Source organism: Eutrigla gurnardus (genome assembly GCF_963514095.1).
Source record: "Eutrigla gurnardus genome assembly, chromosome: 10".
Lineage (NCBI taxonomy): Eukaryota > Metazoa > Chordata > Actinopteri > Perciformes > Triglidae > Eutrigla > Eutrigla gurnardus.
In genome coordinates this window covers 825,481-850,954 of record NC_139924.1, presented here as the reverse complement: position 1 = coordinate 850,954, position 25,474 = coordinate 825,481, and the positions used below count along the sequence as shown (strand labels likewise).

At 43.1% G+C, this 25,474-nt stretch overlaps 2 protein-coding genes across 2 annotated transcripts in view; one reads left to right on the top strand and one right to left on the bottom strand.

The window, feature by feature from the left end:
* Nucleotides 1-25,474, top strand: part of dgkd (diacylglycerol kinase delta) — a 105,538-nt gene that overhangs the window by 25,589 nt on the left and 54,475 nt on the right. The window contains exon 3 of the mRNA XM_084020012.1: nt 5,716-5,796. Within this exon, the coding sequence (XP_083876138.1) occupies nt 5,716-5,796 (81 nt within the window). The remainder of the gene's footprint in view (nt 1-5,715; nt 5,797-25,474) is intronic.
* LOC311019886 (uncharacterized protein) lies at nt 16,076-23,205 on the bottom strand (the record flags this gene model as incomplete). The annotated part of the gene is made up of 13 exons (XM_084019531.1): nt 22,983-23,205; nt 22,214-22,415; nt 21,975-22,100; nt 21,831-21,869; nt 21,647-21,724; nt 21,487-21,561; nt 20,405-20,464; nt 20,300-20,320; nt 20,177-20,225; nt 19,636-20,048; nt 16,416-16,579; nt 16,251-16,315; nt 16,076-16,112 (listed from the first exon to the last, which is right to left on the bottom strand). The coding sequence occupies exons 2-13, from the start codon at nt 22,410-22,412 to the stop codon at nt 16,076-16,078; spliced, it is 1,326 nt and encodes a 441-aa protein (XP_083875657.1). The 5' UTR covers nt 22,413-22,415; nt 22,983-23,205.

Below are 25,474 nucleotides of genomic sequence, written 5' to 3'. Positions count from 1 at the left end.
ATAAACCAGCTCTATTTTTTTCTTTCAGAGCTACTTTTGTTAAGAGTGAAGGGGGGTGGCGCTTGCTTTTAGCACTGAATGTGGCTTTTTTTCCTGAGTAAATGACCTGTCGTTCCCTGAGTTCAGTGTGCAGGTCTGGGTGCTTGTCCTTTAAGTGTTTGGCTAAGTCGGAGGTGTTTCCGCCGTTAGCCATGCATGTTTTAAACACCGTTTACACAGTGGTGCATCGGCGTTAACTGCCTTGCCTTGCGCATTTGTTTTTAGCTAAAGTACTGCCACATCGCACTTCGCGGCGCTGGTTTGTCCGCAAGTTGCGGCGTGGTGACGGTTGCAGCAGCCGTTCTCCTCTCCGTGCTTCGCTCGCTCGCGCTCTCTTTCTCTCTCTCTCTCTCTCTCTCGCGCGCTCTCGCTCTCTCGCTCACGCTCTCTCGCTCTCTCCAAGCTTTCCTCCTGCTCCGTTTGTTGCCCCAGTCTACGCTGCTCGCTAACTTGCTAGCGGTTTCCTCGGCTTGCTTGCTTTTTCTTTTTATCTCTCCAAGCTGCGGCTCGCTCCTCGTCCTCTCAGCTGTAGTTACAACGCGGTGACGTCACGCGGCGAGTTCGCCGCGCTGTTGCGGGCGCTGCCGGCGGCGCTGCAAGTACCGGTCCCGTCCAAATGCAATATAGTACCGTTTTAAATGCCTCAGTACCCCGGTACCAAATTAGTACCGGTATACCGTGCAACCCTACTGTCAAGCCACAAATACTTGTATGTGGACAAAAACTAGAAATTGCAAAAGAATTCAAATATCTAGGGATTGTATTAGATTCCCATTACAAAAGTCTGCAACAGAGTCAAATACAACCTAGCAAATTACAGATTCATAAGAATCAACCAATGCTGCTAGAATGTACATGAATGCTATGATCATTTCACACATTACCTACTGTTTAACAAGCTGGTCATAGGCAAGTAACTCAATCTTGGGTCCGCTTGAATCGCTATTTAAACAAACTATGAAAACTCTCGACAAGAAACCAAACCGTTTCCACCACTGTCATATAATAGAAAAACATAACCTTCTGAGTTGGGAAAACCTGATTAAACACACTAATATACACTCACCGGCCACTTTATTAGGTACACCTTGCTAGTACCGGGTTGGACCCCCTTTTGCCTTCAGAACTTAATCCTTCGTGGCAGAGATTCAACAAGGTACTGGAAACATTCCTCAGAGAGTTTGGTCCATATTGACATGATAGCATCACGCAGTTGCTACAGATTTGTCGGCTGCACATCCATGATGCAAATCTCCCGTTCCACCACATCCCAAAGGTGCTCTATTGGATTGAGATCTGGTGACTGTGGAGGCCATTTGAGTACAGTGAACTCATTGTCATGTTCAAGAAACCAGTCTGAGATGATTTGCGCTTTATGACATGGCGCGTTATCCTGCTGGAAGTAGCCATCAGAAGGTGGGTACACTGTGGTCATAAAGGGATGGACATGGTCAGCAACAAGACTCAGGTAGGCTGTGGCGTTGAAACGATGCTCAATTGGTACTACTGGGCCCAAAGTGTGCCAAGAAAATATCCCCCACATCATTACACCACCACCACCAGCCTGAACCGTTGATACAAGGCAGGATGGATCCATGCTTTCATGTTGTTGACGCCAAATTCTGATCCTACCATCCAAATGTCGCAGCAGAAATCGAGACTCATCAGACCAGGCAACGTTTTTCCAATCTTCTATTGTCCAATTTTGGTGAGCCTGTGCGAATTGTAGCCTCAGTTTCCTGTTTTTAGCTGACAGGAGTGGCACCCGGTGTGGTCTTCTGCTGCTGTAGCCAATCCGCCTCAAGGTTCGACGTGTTGTGGTTATTTGAGTTACTGTTGCCTTTCTGTCAGCTCGAACCAGTCTGGCCATTCTCCTCTGACCTCTGGCATCAACAAGGCATTTGCGCCCACAGAACTGCCACTCACTGGATATTTTCTCTTTTTCGGACCATTCTCTGTAAACCCTAGAGATGGTTGTGCGTGAAAATCCCAGTAGATCAGCAGTTTCTGAAATACTCAGACCAGCCCGTCTGGCACCAACAACCATGCCACGTTCAAAGTCACTTAAATCACCTTTCTTCCCCATTCTGATGCTCGGTTTGAACTGCAGCAGATCGTCTTGACCATGTCTACATGCCTAAATGCATTGAGTTGCTGCCATGTGATTGGCTGATTAGAAATTTGCGTTAATGAGCAGTTGGACAGGTGTACCTAATAAAGTGGCCGGTGAGTTTATGTGTCATTTATAAAATTATTAGTGGTTTGGCTCCTCCCCCACTCAGTTGCTTTGTTAGGAAAAGAGAAAATTCAAATCAGATAACAAGAGGAGTCACGAGGGGAGACTGCATAATACCACTAAGAAAATCTGCTTTTAGTCAATCTGCCTTCTCGATTAAAGCAGCTCATGAGTGGAACACTGTACCGGTTCATATCAGAGAACTCACCACCTAAAGGGTCATTCTCTAAACAATTAAAAAAATGTCTGATTGGAAATCAAATCTGTCAGCATTAGTCAAATAGAGATAATGTGCATGATGCTTAACTGCCCTGCTGCTTAATATAGATCAGTGTCACTGTTGTCATTGTTCCTTAGATTAGTCTGCTAGTGATTGCTCTTGTATGTTTTTGTTTATGTATGTATTGCAAAGTTGCTGCATTGTACAAGTTATATGTGTGCCTGCTTATGTATGCTGGTTGTCTGTCCCTGCTCTGTTGCACTTTGTTCTGCTCTGCTTTTATTGTTAATGTATTTGTCCTACTTTTATGCTTTTATGCTTGCTTATGTCTTTGTCCTACTTTTATCTTGTGTTTTATACTGAAACTGTTGTTTTAAACCTGTGTCTTGATTTTAGGATGCCACTTTACACCTGGCCAGGGACAACAGATGAAAACTAGCCTCTTAGCTAATTCTGGCATATTTACAGTAATGTTCATCAATATGCACTGTCCCTGACAAATAAAATGAATAAATAAAATATTTATTATATATTTATTTTATTAAAAATAAAAAATGTACTTATTGTAAGTCACTTTGGACAAAAGCATCTACTAAATGCCCGATCGGTCGGTTCATTCTGGGGTGAAAATGGTTAGACCAAATGCAGGCGGAGACAAAAAGGTAAACAAAGAAGATTTATTTGAGGTGCCGCTGAGGCAGGGACTAGAGGCGGCCGAGGCGCCGCTGAGGCAGGGACAGGAGGCGGCCGAGGCGCCGCTGAGGCAGGGACAGGAGGCGGCCGAGGCGCCGCTGAGGCAGGGACAGGAGGCGGCCGAGGCGGCGCTGAGGCAGGGACAGGAGGCGGTCGAGGCGGCGCTGAGGCAGGGACAGGAGGCGGCCGAGGCGCCACTGAGAAAGGGACAGGAAGCGGCCGAGGTGCCGCTGAGGAAGGGACAGGGACGGCCAAGTCGCCACCAAGGCAGCGTCTGCAGGCGGCTGAGACAGACCCTGGAGCCAGATGCGTAAAGCAGGAATGGGGGATGAGCGGACCCCCGGCAGGATGCGTGAAGTGGGTGTAGTAGGTCCCCCCGTCGGGACAGAAACAGGCGAAGGTCGGCTCTCCGTCGGAACAGCAACGAGTGACGGACGGACCCCGGTCAGGCCATAACACCGTCAGGAACCAGGGTAGTGAAACAATGAACTGACAAGAGACAGGGGAAACACACAGACTATATACACAAGGAGACAGGGAGCTGACGAGGCGCAGGTGAAACGCATTAGGGCAGGTAGGTCGTCAACACAAGACGGTGGGGGAGTCAAGACACCAGAAACAACCAGGACCAGGAAGTACAAAACGAGAAACCAACACACAAAAACTTCAGAATAAAACAGTAAAGCCAGCTAAGAAAAACCAAGATCATGACAGGTCTAGGGCTGTCAAAATTGCCCAAAAATGACATTCCAATATTCCCTTTAAAAGAAAGACATATTTCTGGTTGCGCATTAGGCAGGACAAATTAATACAATGAGACATACCTACTTGTATAGGTAATTTATTTAAGTTTAAACATATTTAACAACATATTACATAACACAAAAAAAATAAGTAAATGAACTAATGGCCAAGACCGCAGACCTTGACCACTCGCTCGCTCGATAGCACTCTCTCCCTCCCTCCTTCACGCGCTCTCTCTCTCTCTCTCTCTCTCTCTCTCTCTCTCTCTCTCTCTCTCTCTCTCTCTCTCTCTTTCTCTTTCCCTCCTTCCCTCACCCACGTGCTTTCTGCGCATAGCGGTTTAAATGAACGACAACAATAAACAAATGCTGAGTGCTGATCAAGAGTTTTGTGCAAGCAATGTAAGGTTGTGATTCTTGTCCCAAATATGGCAGGCTTCATTCAGTGATTGAAACAAATATTATTAGCATTAATTGAAGTTTTACAGTATAGAACAGGCGCGCGCCCACTGCAAAGCAGACAGTTGCGCCCCTGCTGCCGCTGTTGTTTTTTTAGTTTTTTTTTTTAAGCATATGATTCGAATATTAATTTTCACATTCGAAATTCTGTTTTTAACAACTATTCGAATATATATTCATATTTAGAATATTTGTTGATGCCCTAGACAGGACCCTAACCTGGATCAGAGGGAATTGTGTGCTATGTAATGTGAGTAGTTTTGAAAGGGCAGGCATTTTATTCAACACCGCTGGTCTGCAGAGCCACGGGTCATAAGGCAGGAAGGCAGACGGGAGGTTTGTTCTTGTTTCCAAAATATAAACAATAGTAGGCGTAATGCAAAGGTCCACCCGTGTAGACCTGGTTATGATATCCGTCAGTTTGAGCCAGCGATTCCTCGTCTTCTCATCGGATGGGAACCAAAAGCATGAAGAGGCGTACATGCTGGAACATTCAGGAACAAAACACACCGGCATCTTCGTTTGATCGCCACTGAATGGCTGTGAGAAAGGGTGATGACGTGACGTCACATTGGCAAAATGTAGTCTTTCGCAATTTCACAATTGCACAATAAACGGTCAAACTCTTAAAAAAATTTCATTTTAATCCAGAAACAACATATTTCTAATTCGGGGCATATAACGACTGGGACCAGCAAATAATTATTTTAGCTGCATTGAGACCCATACATTTTTTACGATCTCAGAGGTCCCATGGGAGTCTAGCAGAAGGGGCGGGACTTCGCCACTCTATTGTTGTTGTTATGAGACGTGCGGGGATAAGAGGTCAAAAGCTAGAGGGTCGAGGGGTGGGGTGATGACATCATTTTATGCTTATTTGCCGTACACACCAACACGAAACGCAAGTGAAGCATTTTTTTCTTTCTCACCCTGGGACCTGGTTTTAAAAAAGTGCGTTTACAGACACCAAAAACTACAGATCTGTGTGGACGGTCCGCCCAAATGTGCAAGACATCTGCATTTACACACTAAAAAAGTTTCCGTGTGGACATGCCTTGTGGTCCACGTGGCCCAGCATCCCGCCAGAACCCCCAGCAAGTGTGAAGTGTGAGGGCCCGTTCATCGCAGCTTGAATTGTTCGATTTGATCCCTCAGATTGTCTTGTTTTACATGCATAATTTTCTTTTCTATGTATTTCTTGAGCAGTGTTGGAAGCAGCCGAGACTTTCTTTGTAATTGTTGTTCACATAATAATAAATGACATGTTTGTTTTTAAGGTCCTTAAACCCGTCAGAAGCTGATTTCAGAGTGTTCTGTCTCTCCAGTCGATCATCTTTGACGAGGTGGACCTGACGGACGCCAGCGTGGCCGAGTCCAGCACCAAGAACGCCAACAACAGCTTCACTGTGAGTCTTCACAAGTTTGGCCTCGTCCTTAAACCTTCATGTTGACCTCCGGAGCAGCAGTCTGTGTGTCTCCTCATAGAATGATCTTCTTCTTCATCATCACTCTAGTTCCTTCGTCACTATGACACTATAACACACACAAACTCACCAGAGCACCAAATGTGAATTCATCTGCTGCTAAAAATAGTCTCCAAAAAAAGGCTTTCCTCCTGTTTGACTGATGAGACTGACAGATTGTGTTTTTAAAGATGGATGTCTTCAGTAGGAACCAATGGGTTTTCATTATTAAGTATGCTTCACACTTTTGCTATTTCTGTGTAGTTTGTCTTTGTAGTGTGTCGTTATTAATGATGTGATGAGTTTCAGCCCAAAATCTAAAACTTCAGATTAACTATTACTTAATAAACACAACAAAGTTGAGCTAAATTGTTCGTCTCAATTTGGCGTACATAGTCACTTCTTGTAAAAATACTTTGTATTCATAGTGACTAGTGTGTTTACTGTCTCGCAGGATGTTTTGTATCTCAAAGACTTGGTCTTTGTCTTGGTTTGTTTGTCCCTCCTCCTCCCAGGGGTGGAAGGGGGGGGGGGGGGGGATGTAATAATCGTACAATAATAAGTTGCGACTGTTGAACAGCAGAAAAAGAAGGTAGGAATCTGATTGGTCAGACTGTGATTATTGATGAATCTGCAGATTATTTTCACAATGGATTCAATTTATAGTCCATAATATATAACAAACAGGAAAAAAGCATATTGTTTAAAAAAAAAAAAAATTCTGACTTTCTGATTCTCTGAAACTACAGTTAAAAACATGCAGATATTAAAAAAACAATCACATCGTCACATCTGAGAAGCTTCAATGAACAATGAGGCAATCAGCATAATAGCTGCAGATAAACTAACTGACCAATAAGTTCATATCAGCCAGGGCTGTATGTGTCACGTTCGGGGCAAGACGGAGACTCGGAAAAAAGGGGCGGTGAGGACCAAAATGCAGTTAAAAAGAAAGATTTATTTAAATAATAAACTAAATACGAAAACAAGAACTAAGACCAGAACAAAGTATCAACCAAAAAACCACAAAGGCAAAAAACGACTATCAAATAAACACTTACAAGAAAGGAACCAAAACACGAAGAGACACGGGAGGCAGGACGAGGTACAAAAATATCCAGTGACAAGACGTGGTGCAGCATGCAGGGGAAGACAATGACATCTGCGACAGCAACAGCAACATCGACAATGACCCAACAATGAGACAGGGGAAACACACAGGCTGTATTTGAAACCGCATACTACCGTATTGCCTACTACATACTGCGTTAGTATATACTGTATACTGCGTACTGAATGTGGGATTCAGTATGCTACTTCAGCAGACCGACGCCGTTCACACCGCAGTATGCAGTATGCAGTATGCAAGTTTCCCAGAATGCATTTAGTGGCGACCGGCAGCGGTAGTTGTAACACAGGCGCAAAGCTGTTTATTTCCCGCTGTAGCGCTGTTATTATGTCACTTTATTAAATTTTAATATTTTTTCATGCGAGAAAGTAACCGTTTAGATCCCCAATGTGCGGTTAGTTTACCCAAATGACGGCTGTTTAGTAATTTGCCTCGATGTTTTCGGAGAAGTGAAGCTCCGAAAGGAGCGGGTCGTCTCAGAGGCAGCAGCCCGTCTCCAGAGGTGTTCCGCCGGCCAACATGCGTCGTCGTCCTGGGGGAGACAGCAAGCCAGTTATCTTAACCGCTGTTTGTAGTGGACAGTATACAGTATAGCGCTGTCTCGGGAGCTCTGCATGTACAGAAATCACCAAATATTAATAAAAAAAAGTTTGAATTAACAGAGTACTTTTTTTCATTTCAACAGCCTGGATTTCTATTGTACCTATATAGCTTTCGTCACAATAATCAAGTAGCCTATGCACTGTACTTATGTAAACAAATATAACAAATATAAACGCCGTACTGCTGCGGCGTTTTTTTTTTTTTTTCGTCACAGCTCCGGCGTTTGTATTCCCCTGGAAACGCTCTCTTGCTCCGTCATTACTCGATTTATCCAGGCTCTAGCGCATTGCATTGTGGGAAACAGTAGGCAGAGTAGACTGGTCGGATGCATACTGGAAATATTCTCCGAATCAGTACGACATCCGGGAACTTTTCGCATACTGCAGATTTTGCTTTTGTTTGCATACTGCATACTGCATACTACATTTTGGCCAAATCAGTACTAGCAGTATAGTATGCGGTTTCAAATACAGCCACAGACTATATACACAGGGAGGCAGGGAGCTGATGAGGAACAGGTGAAACACATCAGGGCAGGCATTGTAATCAACACGAGAGGGTGGGGGAGTCAAGACATCGGAAACAACAAGGACCAGGAAGTACGAGACAGGAAATGACACTGAGGACAAAATAAAACAGGAAATCAAAACCAATGAAACAGAACATGACAAAAACACAGATCATGACAGTATGTTAACTTTTTCAGCACATAGCACTAGTGCTACAGAGGCTGACAGTTTTTTAGCACAGGACCAGAGAGTTGTAGCACACCCTAAAAATGCAGAAGAAGCATCTTTATTACACTTTAACTCATTTTTACATAACAGGCGTTAAAACACTGCCAGTCTAAAGACTGCTTTGTAATTGGCCTCCTGGCCCTCTGGGAAGTGGCCAGCCATTTTTACGCAACCTTGGTCGGGTCAAAGTCATGGACGTCGGAACTATTTTCTGAGAGGGGGGCCGGGATTTTTGTTGCGAGGGTCAGGGGAGAGACGCACACAATGATTAACTGGATAAACGGTCCGTGTACGTTGCGGCCATCTGACTTTCGCTTTGAAGTCAACAATCGCAAAACGGATAACGAGTCGTTTCTCGTTTTTCGCTTCAAAATAAAAGAACGAAAAACGGAAAAATGACTTGTATCCCGTTATTCGTTTTAAAAACGGAAAACGAGAAATGGAAAACGACCTGTTAACTGATATTACATATTGTGTTTATGAATGGGATTCGGGGATGAAATAACAGTGCCATTTTTCATTCCAGATTTTGCCGTACGTCTTTTTTACCTGGAAGGCGCTGTTATGCCGCGAAATTACCTGAAAGCCTACTTTGAGACATTTAGATGGAGCTGTAAAACACTGTTCATAAACGCTCTGACAGCGTCTGACGCTCGCCTTTTGAAGTAAACCTACTGTTTTAAACACGCACCAAAAGCGTTATGACACGGACATAAAAGCGGAGCCTCTGCCTCTTCGCCGCCGCCACTCAGCTGTTGATCCCGGGAGCCGCTCCGTGAGTCGGTGTCCAGCTCATGGAACCTGCTAACAACAGCGATTAATTAACAAAGTGTAGAGTTATGATTAGCGTAACCCACTGCGCAAAGAGACGTCCAAACAATGTCTTTTCCAAGTCATTTTTGCACGTCTAATTTTGGTCACCTCAAGGTGCAGACTGTTACTCCAGACGACGTCTTTCTTTCAACGTATACTTGACGTCCATTTATGACGTCCACAGTACCGCCGTGCAGGAGCTATTTCTAGTCCAAATATGGTCGTTGTGGACGTCTTTTCTACGTCAAATTATAACTCATTAGGGCCCGAGCGCCGACAACGTCGGGCTGCGAAGCCCTATTGAAATTGAACGGATTTTTATTATTCTTATTATTATTTATATTATTTATTTATATATATATTTTTACTGGTTTAGTTCCTATGCATAACCAAATGATGCTACAGTAAAATTAGCTGGTACAGGAAAACAGGTTCCTACCTTCTGGACACGTTTCTACAGACACGTTATAATAAATCACAATCAAATCCTGACTGTTTTGTCACCCATTTTTATTTTCCAGACGTCAGTTGACAATACAACAGCAGGCAGTATATACAAACGTGTATATAAAAAATAAAAAAAAAGGTAAAATACAAGTACTCTGACTATAAAATTATAAGAATATAAAATATATACTGTATATAAAAGTAATAACCCTATGAACACTGAGAACAGCAACTACAGTGTAGAACATGTAAATCACAAAATTAGTCTTGAGTGGCGGTGAAGCCCCCCCCCCTCCACTCCTTTGCGGGGCATGCTTCAGATGTTCTGAAGCATGGCTCCTTATTTGGTCCTCTGTGGCCTGACTGTCAAACTGCATGACTCCATCTGCAAGTAGATAAAGACAAATGATAAGAAATATGTAAAGGCAAACGGCGGTCATACACCAAGTCTGCATATCTGTAAGCAAAAATATGTTGCTCATGCTATGCATCAAAAACCATCGGCCATTGTAGACAGTTGGCATTGCATTTTAAATGTCAACGGAGAAGGAAATGTTTTCAAGTCATTATTTAGAGATTGGCAGGATCAAAATTTTCTTCCCTTCAACATGGTATAGACTAGGCTGATGCACACCTAAATAGAATCTTTAAAAGACAGGTGCATTGGAACATGGGCAGGGGCGCAACTACACAGTTTTTTGGGGGTATGCAACATCAATTTTGGTGCCCCCCCCCCCCAAAAAAAATGCACATCTTAGTTAGGCTACAGAAGTTTACTGAAACCGATTTCACATATTTCCATATATACTATAACAACTGAGGTACTTTACATTTACATTGCAAAGGTACAGTAAGTACTGTAAGTGGAGAGATAAAAGTCCAAAGAAAAAGTACAAAATGTAAATACTTAAGTAAAGTCCAGGTGCTTCAAAAAGGTACCTCAACTAATTACAAGCACTTAGTTACTATCCAGCCCATCACTGGCCAGGGATACTGTAGTAAGGACCTACTGTAAATCATAACATGCCAAAAATGTACTTCAGTACTTCAACTAATTACAACAATGTTACTATCCAGCTCATCACTGGCCAGGGATACTGTTAGGAACAAAATTATAACATGCCAAAAAGTAAATACTTCAGTAAAGTGCAGATGCTTCAAAAAGTACCTCAACTACATAATTACAACAATGTTACTATCCAGCTCATCACTGGCTAGGGATACTGTAGTAAGGAACTAAATCGTAACATGCCGTGCCTTGGCACTTGCCCATTTGTCAAGTATGGAATCAAAGGAAATAGACCTGGCCAGAGTATTTTCAATAGAGATCACTGACAGCTGTGTTAATCTGTCATTACTCATGGTTGACCGAAGGTAGGTCTTTATCAGCTTCAGCTTGCTGAAGGATCTCTCGGCTGAGGCAACAGTCATTGGCATGGTCAGGAAAACTCTGAGGGCCACAGTCAAATTGGGGAAAACCAGGTCAAGATTTTCCTGTAGCAGATAGTTCAATTTGTCTATAGCCTTTTTGCATCCCTTTAACAGGCGGCTAGCAGGATATATCTCTTGAATTATGTCTCTAGAGACATCACTGGTAGACAGGGCATATGTGGTCACAGATTCCTCTAATTCTGCTTGTGTCATCTGGTCCATCTGGGCTATGAACCGGAATCTTTTGGACACAAGAAACAGATTTTCAAATCTGTCTGACAGCTCCTGGATGACAGTATCAACAACTACATTGAAAACCATGCATCTGAAGTTCTCTTCAGGTTCCTGGTGCAGATGTTCACTGCTGCTGGTGTCATCATAAAACCTTTTTGGTTTTCTGCCACGCCTTTGTTTGAATACTGGACATCCATCCATTTCAACTGCTAACTTGCGTGCAATGTCAACTGATTTCTGGAACCCCTCCTCTCTATAATTGAGCATGAATTCCTTTAAGGAATCAATCATTCTGATAGCCATGTCCATTGAGACATCAGCTGCTTGCAGGGCTTTGCTAACAAAGCTGATTTCAGACAACAGGTCAGACCAGATTATGAGGCACACAAGGAATTCCATGCAAGTAATTTCCTCAGACAGTGATTTTGCCTCTGAGACAGTTTTGCTATCATCAGAGGTTTCTTCTAGCTGTTCCAAAGCATCGAGAATGCCCCCTAACTGATAGCGCACAGCTTTCACTGACTCAATTTTTGCCTCCCACCTTGTGTCACTCAAGGGCTTAAGGGTTATGTCCACAAACTCTTTTAAGACATCCCACCTCTTTACAGAGGATGAGAAAGTAGTGTACAGCCTCTGTAGTGTTCCAAAGAATGCAAGACACACTTTATTGGAAGAGGCTGCATCACATATCAGAAGGTTGAGACTGTGACTACAGCAGGGGATGAACAGAGCCTCTGGATACTGCTGCTGTACTAGGGCTTGAACACCTTTGCGCACGCCTCTCATATTAGAACCATTATCGTAACTTTGGCCCCTACAGTTAGCAAGATCTAACCCCAGACCATCCAGAACAGCAGACAGGGAGTCAGTAAGGCCTTGCCCAGTGGTATTTTTCACAACGGTGAAACCCACAAAGGACTCCTGTATCGTTGCCTTTCTGTTTTCGTCTGTATGCACATAACGAATGATGACTGAGGCCTGCTCCTGCTTTGAAATGTCAGGTGTGCAATCCAGTTCTACAGCAAAGTACTTGGAGGCTTTTATCTGAACGCAAATTTTCCCAAGTACACATTCAGCAATAGAATGCAAAAATTCATTCTGTGTGCACCATGACAGGTAACTTGTTGTTTCTTTGGAGGCTACCTTTTGTAAATGTGCTGCCATAATCACGTCATATCTGGCTAAGACCTCAAGAAAACCCAAGAAATTTCCATTTTTCGGACTGCCCGATTTAGCATCTTTTCCCCTCAGAGGGAGGTTTCGTTCAGCAAGGAAAAGTATACAATCAACCACCCTTGTGAGCACACCTCTCCAGTGTGCCTTTTCCCGGTCTAGTGCCCTCTGTATATCATTATCGATTGTTTTCCCTGTGCGCAAACGGGCTGCTAGTTCCTTCCACATGAGGTAAGCATTGATGTGAGACCTGCTGATTTCATGATTTTGTAAAGTTTTGGAAAGGCACTGCCAGTTACTGTACCCCACAACAAGGCGCTTATCAACCACTTTAGCTCCACCAAAAAGCTTACATGCAAAGCAGTACACTTTGTTTGCACTTTTGGAGTACAATAGCCAATCCCTATGTACTTTTTCGCCATTGGATAAAAGGCGTGAGCAATAAGCTTTAGAGAAACACCTTCTGCTTTTCTCTGATCTGGGGTATGGCCCATCAGGACATTTCGGTGGGCCATTCTCTACCATGAGCTGTCTCAGAGTGTCCCCTATCTCATGTGGTGCAGGCCAGTCAGATGGGTCTTGTGGCAAAGTTCTTTCCCTAGCAGCTCCTCTTTGTTCCACCTCCACTTCTTCCTCTGCCTCAAGTGGCTCTCCATCACTCTCTGATCTATCATTTTCCAAAAGGACACAGTAAAAAGGCTAGTAAATAACTTTCAACCACCCTGCATTAGGTCTGATTTTGTGTAATCAACACTAAAATGCTTCCTACCTGATGTCATCATGGGCCTCCTCCTCCTCTCTACCTGTTGCCACCGTCTCCTCCTCCTCTCTACCTGTTGGTGTCTCCTCCTCCTCCTCTCTATCTGTTGGTGTCTCCTCCTCCTCCTCTCTGCCTGTTGCCGTCTCCTCCTCCTCCTCTCTGCCTGTTGCTGTCTCCTCCTCCTCTCTGCCTGTTGCCGTCTCCTCTGCCTGTTGCTGTCTCCTCCTCCTCTCTGCCTGTTGCCGTCTCCTCCTCCTCTCTGCCTGTTGCCGTCTCCTCCTCCTCTCTGCCTGTTGCCGTCTCCACCTTCTCTCTGCCTGTTGCCGTCTCCTCTGTCTCATTTCTCTCCTCTCTCTCCCTCATGTCTTGTCCACTAGCCCATATTAAACAACCAGCTTAATGATTTTGCAGACTTTCTGCACATATTACACATCTATCTGATTCAGTCTTACCAGTAGGCCTAGTCATTCATAATAAATCAGTTAACTAAATTCAGAACAGAATAGTGACTGCCCTATACTTCCACCTCATATTAGACCTACCTGCTACTTTCCCTTTCATTTCCTGATCCATCTCCATCCTCACACCTGAATAAAATTGATATCTCATTAAATAGTTGATTTACACACATAGAAATATGCATTAGTCCACTAAATAACTACTCATTGTTGTGTGTTGCAGTCTATTGTTAGCTTAAATATTCACAATTAGAAAACAACAACAACAAAAACAGTCTCCAATTCATTGTTATATGTTCATTATGTTGAAGTGATTCTATAGTTTCATCAGCTACTTGTTAATGTTGCCTCTATGACATAAGGGAAAAAAGGTATAGGCCTACATCATACTGTAACATTGTGTCAAGATTACTCCTAGGACATTTTGGTTTAACCCGTTTCATGAATATCACCAAGAGTAGGCTAAACCAAAATGTCCTAGATTACTCCTAGGACATTTTGGTTTAGCCTACTCTTGGTGATATTCATGAAACGGGTTAGCAAGTAACGTTAGTGTTGAAGATGATTAATAAATCCGTACATCTGATTTCACACACATTATGTAAGCAGCCACAAACTCCAAACCACAACACTCATGACATGACCTGGCAGTAGAAACGCCCACCGAATGTAGGCTACCTATCGTTACGCCGTTGGTCTAGCTTAACGTTACTTTCATCCGACTTTCCGCGAGCATGTTAGCTATAAACAGTGAAGTGATTATCATGAATCATGATCAGGTGCTAGTCTGACCGTCGTTTCGTTTCATTCACAATGCGCGCCCCAGATAACAATCAATATGACAAACGGTTTCCAAATCCTAGCCTATAACTGTGTGCATCAGCAAGAAATCACTACATTTTCAGTTTGAATGACGACCCAACTAAGTTATGTTAGCCAGCAGCAGCACAACATCTAACGTTAGCCTTGTTTTCTGTGAAGTCATTTGTTTCATTGTAGGTTAGTTCATACCTGTTGCTGTCTTTCATCCATTTCAGCATTTTCTGGCGCATTCCCTCAGACGCCTTCTCCTTTTCTTTTTTCCTCTTCCTACACTGTGCACCTGACAACTTTTTTGCCTTCTCCATCTTTCCTCAAGCACGCCTCACCACGTCAATGGCCAAATAGCTACTAAAAGGACGCTCGGCAGCGCCCCCCTCCCCACCTCCTCCCTCAACTGGGGCTTATAAGCACGAAAAGCCTTAAGGAGATTGAGGGCGCCCACCACAGTAACGTCGCTGATTATATAGCATCTAGCAAATTTAAGAGTGGCCAGGACTTTATTTGAAACATATTCTGAGAATAGTCATGAGTTAAAAGCACAAGAACATATTATATTTTCTCCCATCCTTGTTTTGGCGCCCCCCCTGGCGGTGCGCCCATATGCACCGCATATACTGCATACCCCCTTTTTGCGCCACTGAACATGGGATTGGAGTCAACAAGGGGGAAAAAGTGTCTCCCGCACACTGTCCAATCACTTGCAAAAGACAAAAGAGACAACGTTTCGGTCCTCAGGACCTTTTTCAAGCAGAAAAAAATCATTTTCCCTTGTTGACTCCCTTACCGTCAACATGCAATATAGGCTTACCTTGTATTGCTATGTAGATTCGTGTATTTTCAAATGCTTTTTTCCCCTTTTTCCCCTTGCCCTTCATGTTAAAACTGGTCATCAGGGCATTAGTGAAGAGTCTAAAGGAAAATAGAATACATCTATGAATCAATTTGAACAATAATATGCAGAGATAACAGAGGAATAGCACATGTCATAAACCCTTCATAATACATTGATAAAGGGCAGCTAGTCTATACAATGCATTGTGTTGTGAACTTTTAATTCAATTTTCACTTGTTATTGCATACTCAGAATACGGACACTGCTAATGAAAACATGCAGTCTGATCCACAGCCAGAAAAAAAGTTCAGACATTGAAAAAGCACATACTCCTCTCATTTTGAACTGTCAACGTTCTCTTGACAAGCCCCTTGAGGTTTTTTTTTCTGACCTCCCAGCATGTCCACTGTGTATAATGTCTTTTTCTTGTTGTTTTTTTTCTTGTTTGTTTAATTATTCTATAGATATTGTAACTGACTTTGTGCTAAATAAATCATAATCAAATCATTATCATTATCTGTTGCACTTTGAAGTGCCCCCCCCCTTTTCCCCAGCTGTTAAACCGGCCTGCACTACCTTCCTATGATTCAGTCTGCCATCCAGTCCTCCCATTAAGCTGGCCTGCTCTCCCTGCATCCCCCCCCCCTACCAGAAGCTTCCTTCTTCAGCTGTTGTTAGTTAACATTTTCATGCTAACCACACTCTGTGTTATAAACTGTTTTCTTGTCTGTAACATCTATTGCACATCTGTCCGTCCTGGGTGAGGGATCCCTCCTCTGTTGCTCACTCTATGGAGTTTTTCCTCAGTCGATGTGAGTGTCTGAGGTCAGAGGATGTTGTTATGATGCCATGAAGCCCTTTGAGAAAAACTGTTTGTAAAAATGAGCTATACATAAAATTGCCTTGCCATACTAGCCAAACATTAAACACAAAATTAATACTTCATGTAGAAACATACCTGTCAAGAACCTTGTGGACACAGTCCTTGGTTGTCTTGCCACCAACTTTTGCTATTTGCTTCACCTGTTGAAATAAGTACATGACAACGTTGACTGACAGTCCCCAGAGGAACCTAACTGTGTGTGAGTGCACTGGTTCTGTATTCCACACTTGTAAAACCTACCAAAGTGTCAAAGGCTGCTTTGTCAGTTATTAGGCGTTGCTCCTCTTTATCAAAATCATCGACCGTTGCTATCCTTTCGATATGGGCAGTTGAAGATGAAGGCTGTGCAACCTTCAGTTCATTTCGGACCTCAACCAACAACCCCAAGACCTTCTTCTGGTACACTGAAATAAATGAGCACATTTGTTGATTACAATAGTTACCTCCAATATGAATTGCTAGGCTAGCTAGCTGGTTCACAATGGTTTTGTAATCAGCCTCAGTGTTTGTCATTAATACAAGCGTAGGTTGTTTTTTTTGTTTTGTTAAAATGTTATCTGACATGATGGGAAGAAACCACCCTACAATTGATGTAGAAAATGAAGACACTAGGGATATAAATCTTTGGGTGTCTCATGGTTCGATTAAATTCAAAAGTGATTCTCGAATGATGTGCATCAGGACAGCGCTGTGCTCTCCAGCTGGTTCACTTGCAGCTGCACAGATGAGCTGTCAAGAGGAGCACCACTGTTCCTCTCTCTGGCTCTTTCTTCGTGGTTCAAAATCTAAAGATGTAACCTACGTCTGAGCCCCAATCAGCTGCACAGCAGTGTGTATTTTATAAGGGCAAAAAAGAAAATGTGGTCGCTGATCTGCACAAGCCCAGTCACAGACATTCAATAGAGCATTTTAGTCCTATCAATTAACAGAGTTGTTTGCAGCAACTTAACTAGCAACAACACAGCTTGCTGCATGTATGGAAGACTGTGAGAGACAGATGTTAAAAGATCAATTTCTGAAGTTTATGAATCGACACAGAATTGTGGACGATAAGAAACATGTACATGAATTGATTTTTCCCCGACCCTAGAAGCGACTCATAATTGAAAAGTGGAATGAAATGGAATTCTGTATCTTGCTTGTGTCATTCTGTATCTATTTGTTGTTTGTTTTATGTTATGCTAAACTGTGATTTTATGTTTCCTTTAAGCGCACGTATGCACACATTTAAGAAACATTTCCACTGCTATGTGCAGGGGACAATAAAGGTTTTCTGAATCGGAATCTGAACAGGGAGGGAGAGAAAACTAACCCCCCCCCCCCCCCCCCCCCCTCTGTTTTTTTCACAAATCGCATACTGCATATTAGACTACACACTTACCATCCCATGGCAACGGGAAGGTCCACTTTCCACTCCCTGCATCTGCACCACAGAAAGTATGTTTTAGAAATTACCAAATGACAGAACTCTCAACAGATTTGTGCCACATTAGTAGTTTTAGAGTACATCAATGCTACTGACTGAAGTGTTTTGATGAAAATAGTGGTCTTAGGACAACTCACTTGGCCTTGGTGTGTGATGGGGGGTCTGGTATGACGTTTCGAGGCCTCTCTGTCGCTGCCGGACCTGTGGCGCCGCTTAGAGGCCTCTCTGTAGCTGCCGGACCTGTGGCGCCGCTTGGAGGCCTCTTTTTGATTTGATTTATTTATTTAGCACAAAACAGTGCAAGGAGGGAACGAAGCCTAGAAGGCTTGTACAAAGTTCCACTCCCTTCATCATAGAATTACATTAATTCAAGATAAACAATGAGAAATACAGAAAAATAAAATTAGAAATGAAACAATAAAATGTACAGTGCAACATAGAAAAACTATGAAACACAAACAAACAAAAGAAAAAGAAAAAGGATGCATAATTAACATTAACAGAAAAATAACACTGAAAATTATGACATGAGGTGTTTTTTCAGTAACTTTCTAAAGGATGTATAAGATGTTGTTGACCTCAGAACCACCTCCAAACCATTCCAAAGTTTTGGACCTCTAAAAGTAATATTAGATTGATGACCAGATGTTCGGCAGAAGGGTAAATGAAGATTGCCACTATGCCTAGTTGAATATGAATGGAGGTCAGATGAAAAAGTAAAAAAATGTTGAAAAGTGTCAGGAAGATTTCGTTTAGCGTTGATAAACTTATGCACAAACAAGCATGAATGGAAGACATTAAGTTTATGAATGGGCAATATTGAATATTTCATAAATAGGGGTGCAGATGGTTCTAGTCTACTGGAGCGAGAGATCGTTCTTAGAAATCTTTTCTGAATTAACAGTAGTTTGTTCAGGTAGGTTGGATAAGTTGCAGACCAGACAATATTACAATAATTCAAATATGGAAATAAAAAACTATAATATAAAGTCACATGAGCAGACGAATTGATCAGAGGAGAAACCTTTTTCAGTATACCAAGCATTTTCATTGATCTTTTGCAAACTTGATTGATATGATTATTCCAGTTTAGACCTTCATCCAAAGTAACACCTAGAAAAGTGGTGTAAGGTACTTGGAGGATTTCAACTCCATTGATTAGTATTTTGGCTTCTTCTTTTGCGTGAGATTTGTTTTTGTTGCAGAAGATCATGAAGTTACATTTATTTACGTTGAGAGTTAGCTTATTGATCTGGCACCAGTTTGAAACAGTTGCTAATTCATCATTTACACATGCAATGAGAGACTTGAAGTCATCATGAATAGCTATAAGACTAGTGTCGTCGGCAAATAATAAGGGGAGGAAGTTATTACATGATCAAGGCAAGTCATTAATATAAATCAAAAATAATAAAGGGCCCAGGATCGACCCCTGTGGGACTCCAAAAAGAATACTTGATTTGGTAGATGAAACACCATTAAAATAAACAAACTGCTCTCTATTGTAGAGGTAATTGATCAGCCAATTTAGAGCAACATTCTGGATTCCATATCTATTGAGCTTTGAGATGAGAATTTTATGATTGACGGTATCAAATGCTTTACTGAAATCAAGAAAAACACAAAGGGCAATTTTTTTTACCATCCAGTGCTGAGGATATGTTGTTGACTAATTGTAGCAATGCATGCTCAGTGGAATATTTCCTGCGAAATCCATATTGATGGTCATACAGTATATTGTTAGCAACTAAGTGCTTGGAGATTCTTACATATACCAATTTTTCCACAATCTTAGAGAAACATGGTAATATGGATATTGGGCGATAGTTGCCAAAGTCCTTTGTATTACCAGATTTAAATATTGGTATGACTTTCGCAATTTTGAGTTCTTGGGGGACGATACCAGACTGAAGAGATAAAGCAAAAAGATGGGTTAGAGGATGGATAATGTAGTCTATTGTTTATTTCACAAGACTGCTCATAATACCATCAGGTCCTTGGGCAGAGTTCTTTAGGTTCTTAATAATTTCATACACTTCTTCAGCACTGGGGGGCCTCTCTGTCGCTGCCGGACATGTGGCGCCGCTTGGAGGCCTCTGTCGCTGCCGGACATGTGGCGCCGCTTAGAGGCCTCTCTGTCGCTGCCGGACCTGTGGCGCCGCTTGGAGGCCTCTCTGTCGCTGCCAGACATGTGGCGCCGCTTAGAGGCCTCTCTGTAGCTGCCGGACATGTGGCGCCGCTTGGAGGCCTCTCTGTCGCTGCCGGACATGTGGCGCCGCTTGGAGGCCTCTCTGTCGCTGCCGGACATGTGGCGCCGCTTAGAGGCCTCTCTGTCGCTGCCGGACCTGTGGCGCCGCTTGGAGGCCTCTCTGTCGCTGCCGGACATGTGGCGCCGCTTGGAGGCCTCTCTGTCGCTGCCGGACATGTGGCGATATCTGGAACTGGACCTGTATTGGGACACATTGTTGCGTTGGTTGCTGGATCCATCACTGGATGTAGTTCCATTTTTTTATTCAAATTTTAATCACTGTGCAGTTTTCTAACTGACACAATATGCCTTATCTGGTTTCTTTACCTGGAGCGATGGCCAACAATGACACTACCTTTGGCTGCATGTCGGGATCCTGAAAAACACAACAAATGTCCTTAAATTTCACAAGGCCTGATAAAATAGCAAAGTCATGAGATGAACACTTACTGGACGTCGACAGGTGAGAGCCTAAAAAAGACAAAGAATGTTCAGAGATGGAAAATAGTTGAAATGTAAACAAAAAGGTGAGCATTACTTCTGTTAAATATTTACCTGGTAACAATGTCTCCCTTCCCCCAGATCCACTGGCACGCTCCACCAGACCAGAGAAGGCTGAAACATATGATTGAGCCTATAACTACCGGCTTGTGTGTAAAGAATACCGTAAAACACCAAATGAAGGCCTGGGGGTTTATTTGCTTAAATCGCTCAAAACAGCAGCTGTTAGGGACCTGCCTTTATTAATAGTGTGTCTCCATTCAACCTAAACCTCACCAGATATAACAATTACTGGACCTACTTCTGGGGGAAAGAGAGGCTTCACTCCGTGGCGGCAGGCGACGGTGGAACGATACGCGTTTCCAGAGACATTAAAGACGGCCGGGGCAGACTCGTTCCCGCGCGCGGTCCAGATACCAGGAGACTGAGAGCCTCCGTCATGTCAGTCCTCTGCCCTTCCTGATCGGCCCCAAGTTGCAAAAGCCCCCCAGACGCCCAGTCTCTCCACTCCTCTCCCACACTTTAGCCCCTGTCCTGGGCTACACATTGTGGGCTCGCTCCACGGTCCTTTTTTGAGGGAATGAAGTGACTATTAATAATGCAATTTAAGATAACTACATACGCGTACAAGTAATCAGAACAGTAAAAAAGGGCTGCCACTTCACGTGGCTGGTTCTTTGCTAAGGTCCCGGATGCATCAAAAGTGTCCAAACTGAAAAAAGAGATGTCCGCACACTTAGATCTACTACACTTCTTTTAAAAAAGGAGTAATAGGCTAAGTAATTTAAAACGAGGCGCGAGCAGAGCCGACACTGTGCAGACAGGTGCCTAAGAGTGGATGAGAGGAGTGGACAGACCGCGCAGGAGCAACCAGCCGAGAGGCATCTCATTGGTCCTCGGCCGTCTTTATTGTCTCGGACACCCCTTTAGATTTGTTTAAGGTTATTTGTTTGTGTTTAGGCAGGCTATATTTGCATAGAATAATTTTTGGCAACCAGAAAAACAATGTTTGACCCAGCATTTAATACAAAAAATATTTTGCTACACCCAGTGGAAAATTGGGACTGGTGGCAAATGGGACTCGGCCATTATTTGAAGTTTTACAGTAGTCAATATTGCAAAGGGAGAATACTCACGAGAAGTGGACATTTCCCTGCCATGTGAGCTTTCTGCACGCTCCGCTTGTATGGACATGTCTTCATCCTCAGAGGCTGAAACACATCCAAACCAGCCTCTAACCATCATCTTGTCAATACAACACATTAACTGGCTTCATAAGTTGTCATCAGTACTCACAAAGATTGTCTAGATTAGCTGTGCCCTTAATGGGCTGCAGCTTTTTCGGTGGAGCAGGGTAGTTGGGCAGCTTGGCACCTAGAGGTTAGTAGAACAAAAAAATATAAGCATCCTCATCTTCAACATTTATCAAATTTAAGAGTTTTGAAACTGGAATTTCAAATTCATTGTAGAAAAATATTACCTCCGACACTCTGCTCTTCCTCATCTGAATCTGTTAATACTGAAGAAAAAAGGTGTTAGAAACATTGATGTGTGATGTGAGACCAAATTTCTGTATTTTGATTCTATAGTAATGTATCAATTACTTGAGAATGTGAAAACATACCATTACTTAGAAAACCCTCAGGAATCTTTTTTTTGGTGCGGTTCCTCGATCTCATCACCACCTCTTCAGCATCGTCCTGCTCTGCCTGACTGGTCAAATTATAGTTTTCGCATTCTCTACGGACAGCTAGAAGTGAGACAATTAAACATTTGAAAACATTCAACCTTCAAACTTTCAAGTATATTTTGACTTGGACATACAAGTCATTTTATTGTCATCAAAACAGTACCGATACTTGCCTGATGTCATTTTAATCTTTATTAATGGGTATGTCATCCAGTCATCCTGGGGGTTCTGTTTCTCCTTTATAGCCTTCTCCGTTTTGGTGGTGCTCATTCGTGGCCATCTTACAATACTTTTTGTCTCGTCAATCCAGTTCTCAGGAACCACACCCTCCTCCTCGATTTCATCCTCCTTCCAAACTGCCCTTGCATACATGACCTGTGAAGGACAGCATATGCATGTTAATTTAAGTTACACATTTTTATTTTGCCTAAGCATGTAGAAGACCAGTGGTTCTCAAACTTTAAACATTTTTAATATTTGATGAAACACAGTTACAGACCTGTATTTCCTAAATTTCAAACGTACGGGCTCTGGAAGCCATTTTGAGAACCACTGCAGACATTTATATGAACTGAATAACAGATGCAAGAGGATATAAAATGACATGAACCCTATTCCACAAATCACCAAGTGTCATGTTAGAAGAGACAACACAGAGCTAGAAGTGGCAGAAATGAATATGCATATATATTCCAAACTCCATTGGAAAGAAAAGATTACCAATAAGTAAATGGCACCCAGTTATGTTAGTGGATAAAGCAAGAGAGTTGAGTTTGAGAGGGTTTGGATGTGTGGAGGAGGGATGAGGGTTACATTCAGAAAAGGATGTTTTGACAAGAGGCCAAAGCAGGTTGCAGTGAGAGATGACAGGTGGGGGGATTATCAGAGGATAGAAGCAACAGATGGATGGGATATAGCTTTAAAAAAATATGAAAATTGAACCTTTAATATGTGTGTTCCAGACCATGGCGGAGTGGTATGAGCACAGCACCACCAGATTCTTGTGGGAGGTAGGCCACCTTGCGGAACAGATCCTTCTGACGCAGCAGCCCATTTTTCATCCTGACTTGACCATTTCCTATGCAGACTATATTTAAAAGTCCAGAGCTACATGGTTGGTGAAATAATGGTGAGGTGTGACGCTGGCGCAGGATTTGACAAGCCAAGGTATTGGCAAGGCATTTTTTTGTCGAACAAAAGCAAATCTTTCATCTTCCAAGAGAAAACAACTGTCTCTTTCTTTAACAGAAACAAACACTTTAGGATGCATTTTGCTCTTGTTTACTTCTGAATGCTCGATTTCTGACAAACGCCTGGTGAATTGTTCTAGAGGATTTCTCCCACTCCTCACATGTTTTTTGATTTGTTGCAGGTAGTTTTCAAATGGAAAACAGGAAATGTCATTTAAGGAGCAGTTGAAGTGGCTGGCATCTTCGTGGAGATGATTTAGTCCATGTACATTGTACACAGGAAAGGTCTTGCCATACAGGACAGTACAGCTGGTGACAAAGTGTTTGATGAGTTCATGAGCATATTGGAGATAGGCATTTCGAATCCTGTCATCTGACTCGAGCAGTATGGACATGGCTACTGTTAACGACAAAAAATGCTTGTACCTTTCAGGGGACACGACAGTTTTTAATACCACAGGTCCAGTGTATAGCAGAAACTGTCGAAATTCAGTGGCTTTCCACCTATCTATTTCATGTAGACCACGTGGTTGCCGAGCAAATTCACTCGGCATCCTTCCTCTCAGTGCAATTAGCTTTTGAGAAATTGCATCCCTTTGCCTCACAGATAAACGACAGATTTTTGGGCCACGAGTCAAGTAAATCAAGAGGCGTCTGACTACTCCCAAGCAGACCATATGCATGTAGTCTAACACAAATTAACTGATACAAGGAATTCCTGCAGCAATGAAGGGGCTGACATCAGTTTGATGGTTCTTGTACTCCACTCTAGAGAAACGGTCATCTGTTCGAGAAGTGCATTGCTGTTCACTGAATACCATTCTTCCCTCCACACGAGTACCTCTGATTATACATCTCTCACAACTCTCATACGAAGCATGACCCTTAATACATTTGAGATATGCCCGTGCTGGCGCATCACAGATGAGAGCATCGATGTTGACAGTGTAGGTCTGACCTTTATAAACTAAACCATTGTCTTTGAGATGTTTGTACTCGGTCAAAAAGTCTTTCAGATAGTCCTCAAGTGGACTTGGCTTACTTTTCCCACTAAACATTGCTGCAATAAAGGGCTCAAAATGGTCACCAGTATTGGCCAGAATTGGACTCCACTACTTTTGAAAAGTGGGATGCCGTCAATGTTTACAGTGAGGTGCACATCATTATTGTCCATCAAACTTAGGTAACGACAGATTCCCTTTTCTAAGCCGTAATACTTGTAGTGCCCCCCACATTTAGGCTCTGTTGTGTTTTGTTGTGGTGTAGCAAGGAGTGTCCGGCAATCCACAGGCAACAGGTGCCCTTGCTTTCTCAACGTGGACAATAACCCGTTGAGTGCTCTGTGTGTCACTTTGTGCTCTGTAGCCCACTGCCTAAGGTCATCTTCAAGGTTGCTGATCGCTTCAGCTTCATCATCAGGTTCATATTCAGAGTCAGTAGACAAATAGTCCAAATCAGTGTCAAAATCAGAGCTAGGAACGCTGTCACTTGTTAAACTGCGTGGGGTCCTAGGCACACTGCTATAACTACTCGGCACAACATCGCTATTATTGTCACTGCTCTGATGTTCATCTTCGCTGTCATGACGCAGAAGTTCATCCATGTCTCTTTGGCGTTTTCGCCATTTTCTCATTTTCATAGCCATCTGTAGACACAGATGCAGTACAAGTCAGTTTAGTCTGACAATTTATTTGACTGGGTGTGTGCAAAGGAGCATGAGGTCACTCTGTACCTTGTTTAGGTGGCTTCCAAAATGCCTTCAAATGAGGACCAAACACCACCTGACAAAAGGATAAGAAAAAAGGATTTAGAAACACCTTACTAAAACTTTACAATACAGTACTCCACTGCACTAAATTGTTAAGCATTTGGCTGCAAACCCCCACGTGGCTGTGTCTGAAGCGCCCCCTCCCCCCGCCTGTATATTGGTCTGTGCTGCTAGGCCCATTAGCTGTCCCGGGTGTTAGCAAGTGCTAATCTCTCTCTCTCTCTGTCTATCTCAGCAGCAGCACATCAAAGAAAAAGAAATAAGCGCTGGAGCCGCGGACCCATAACCGGCTGTCACCGACAAATAAAGCCTCGACCGGTAACAAGAAAGATGGCTGTGTTGTGAGATAGCTCGATGCCAACTTCGACTAGCGTTAGCGGTTAGCATCCGCTGCTAACACCCGGCCGCTCCCCAGCTCAACACAATGGCCCTCCTGCTCGTTAACACTGGAGGCCTGTTGCCGATAACGGTCGTGT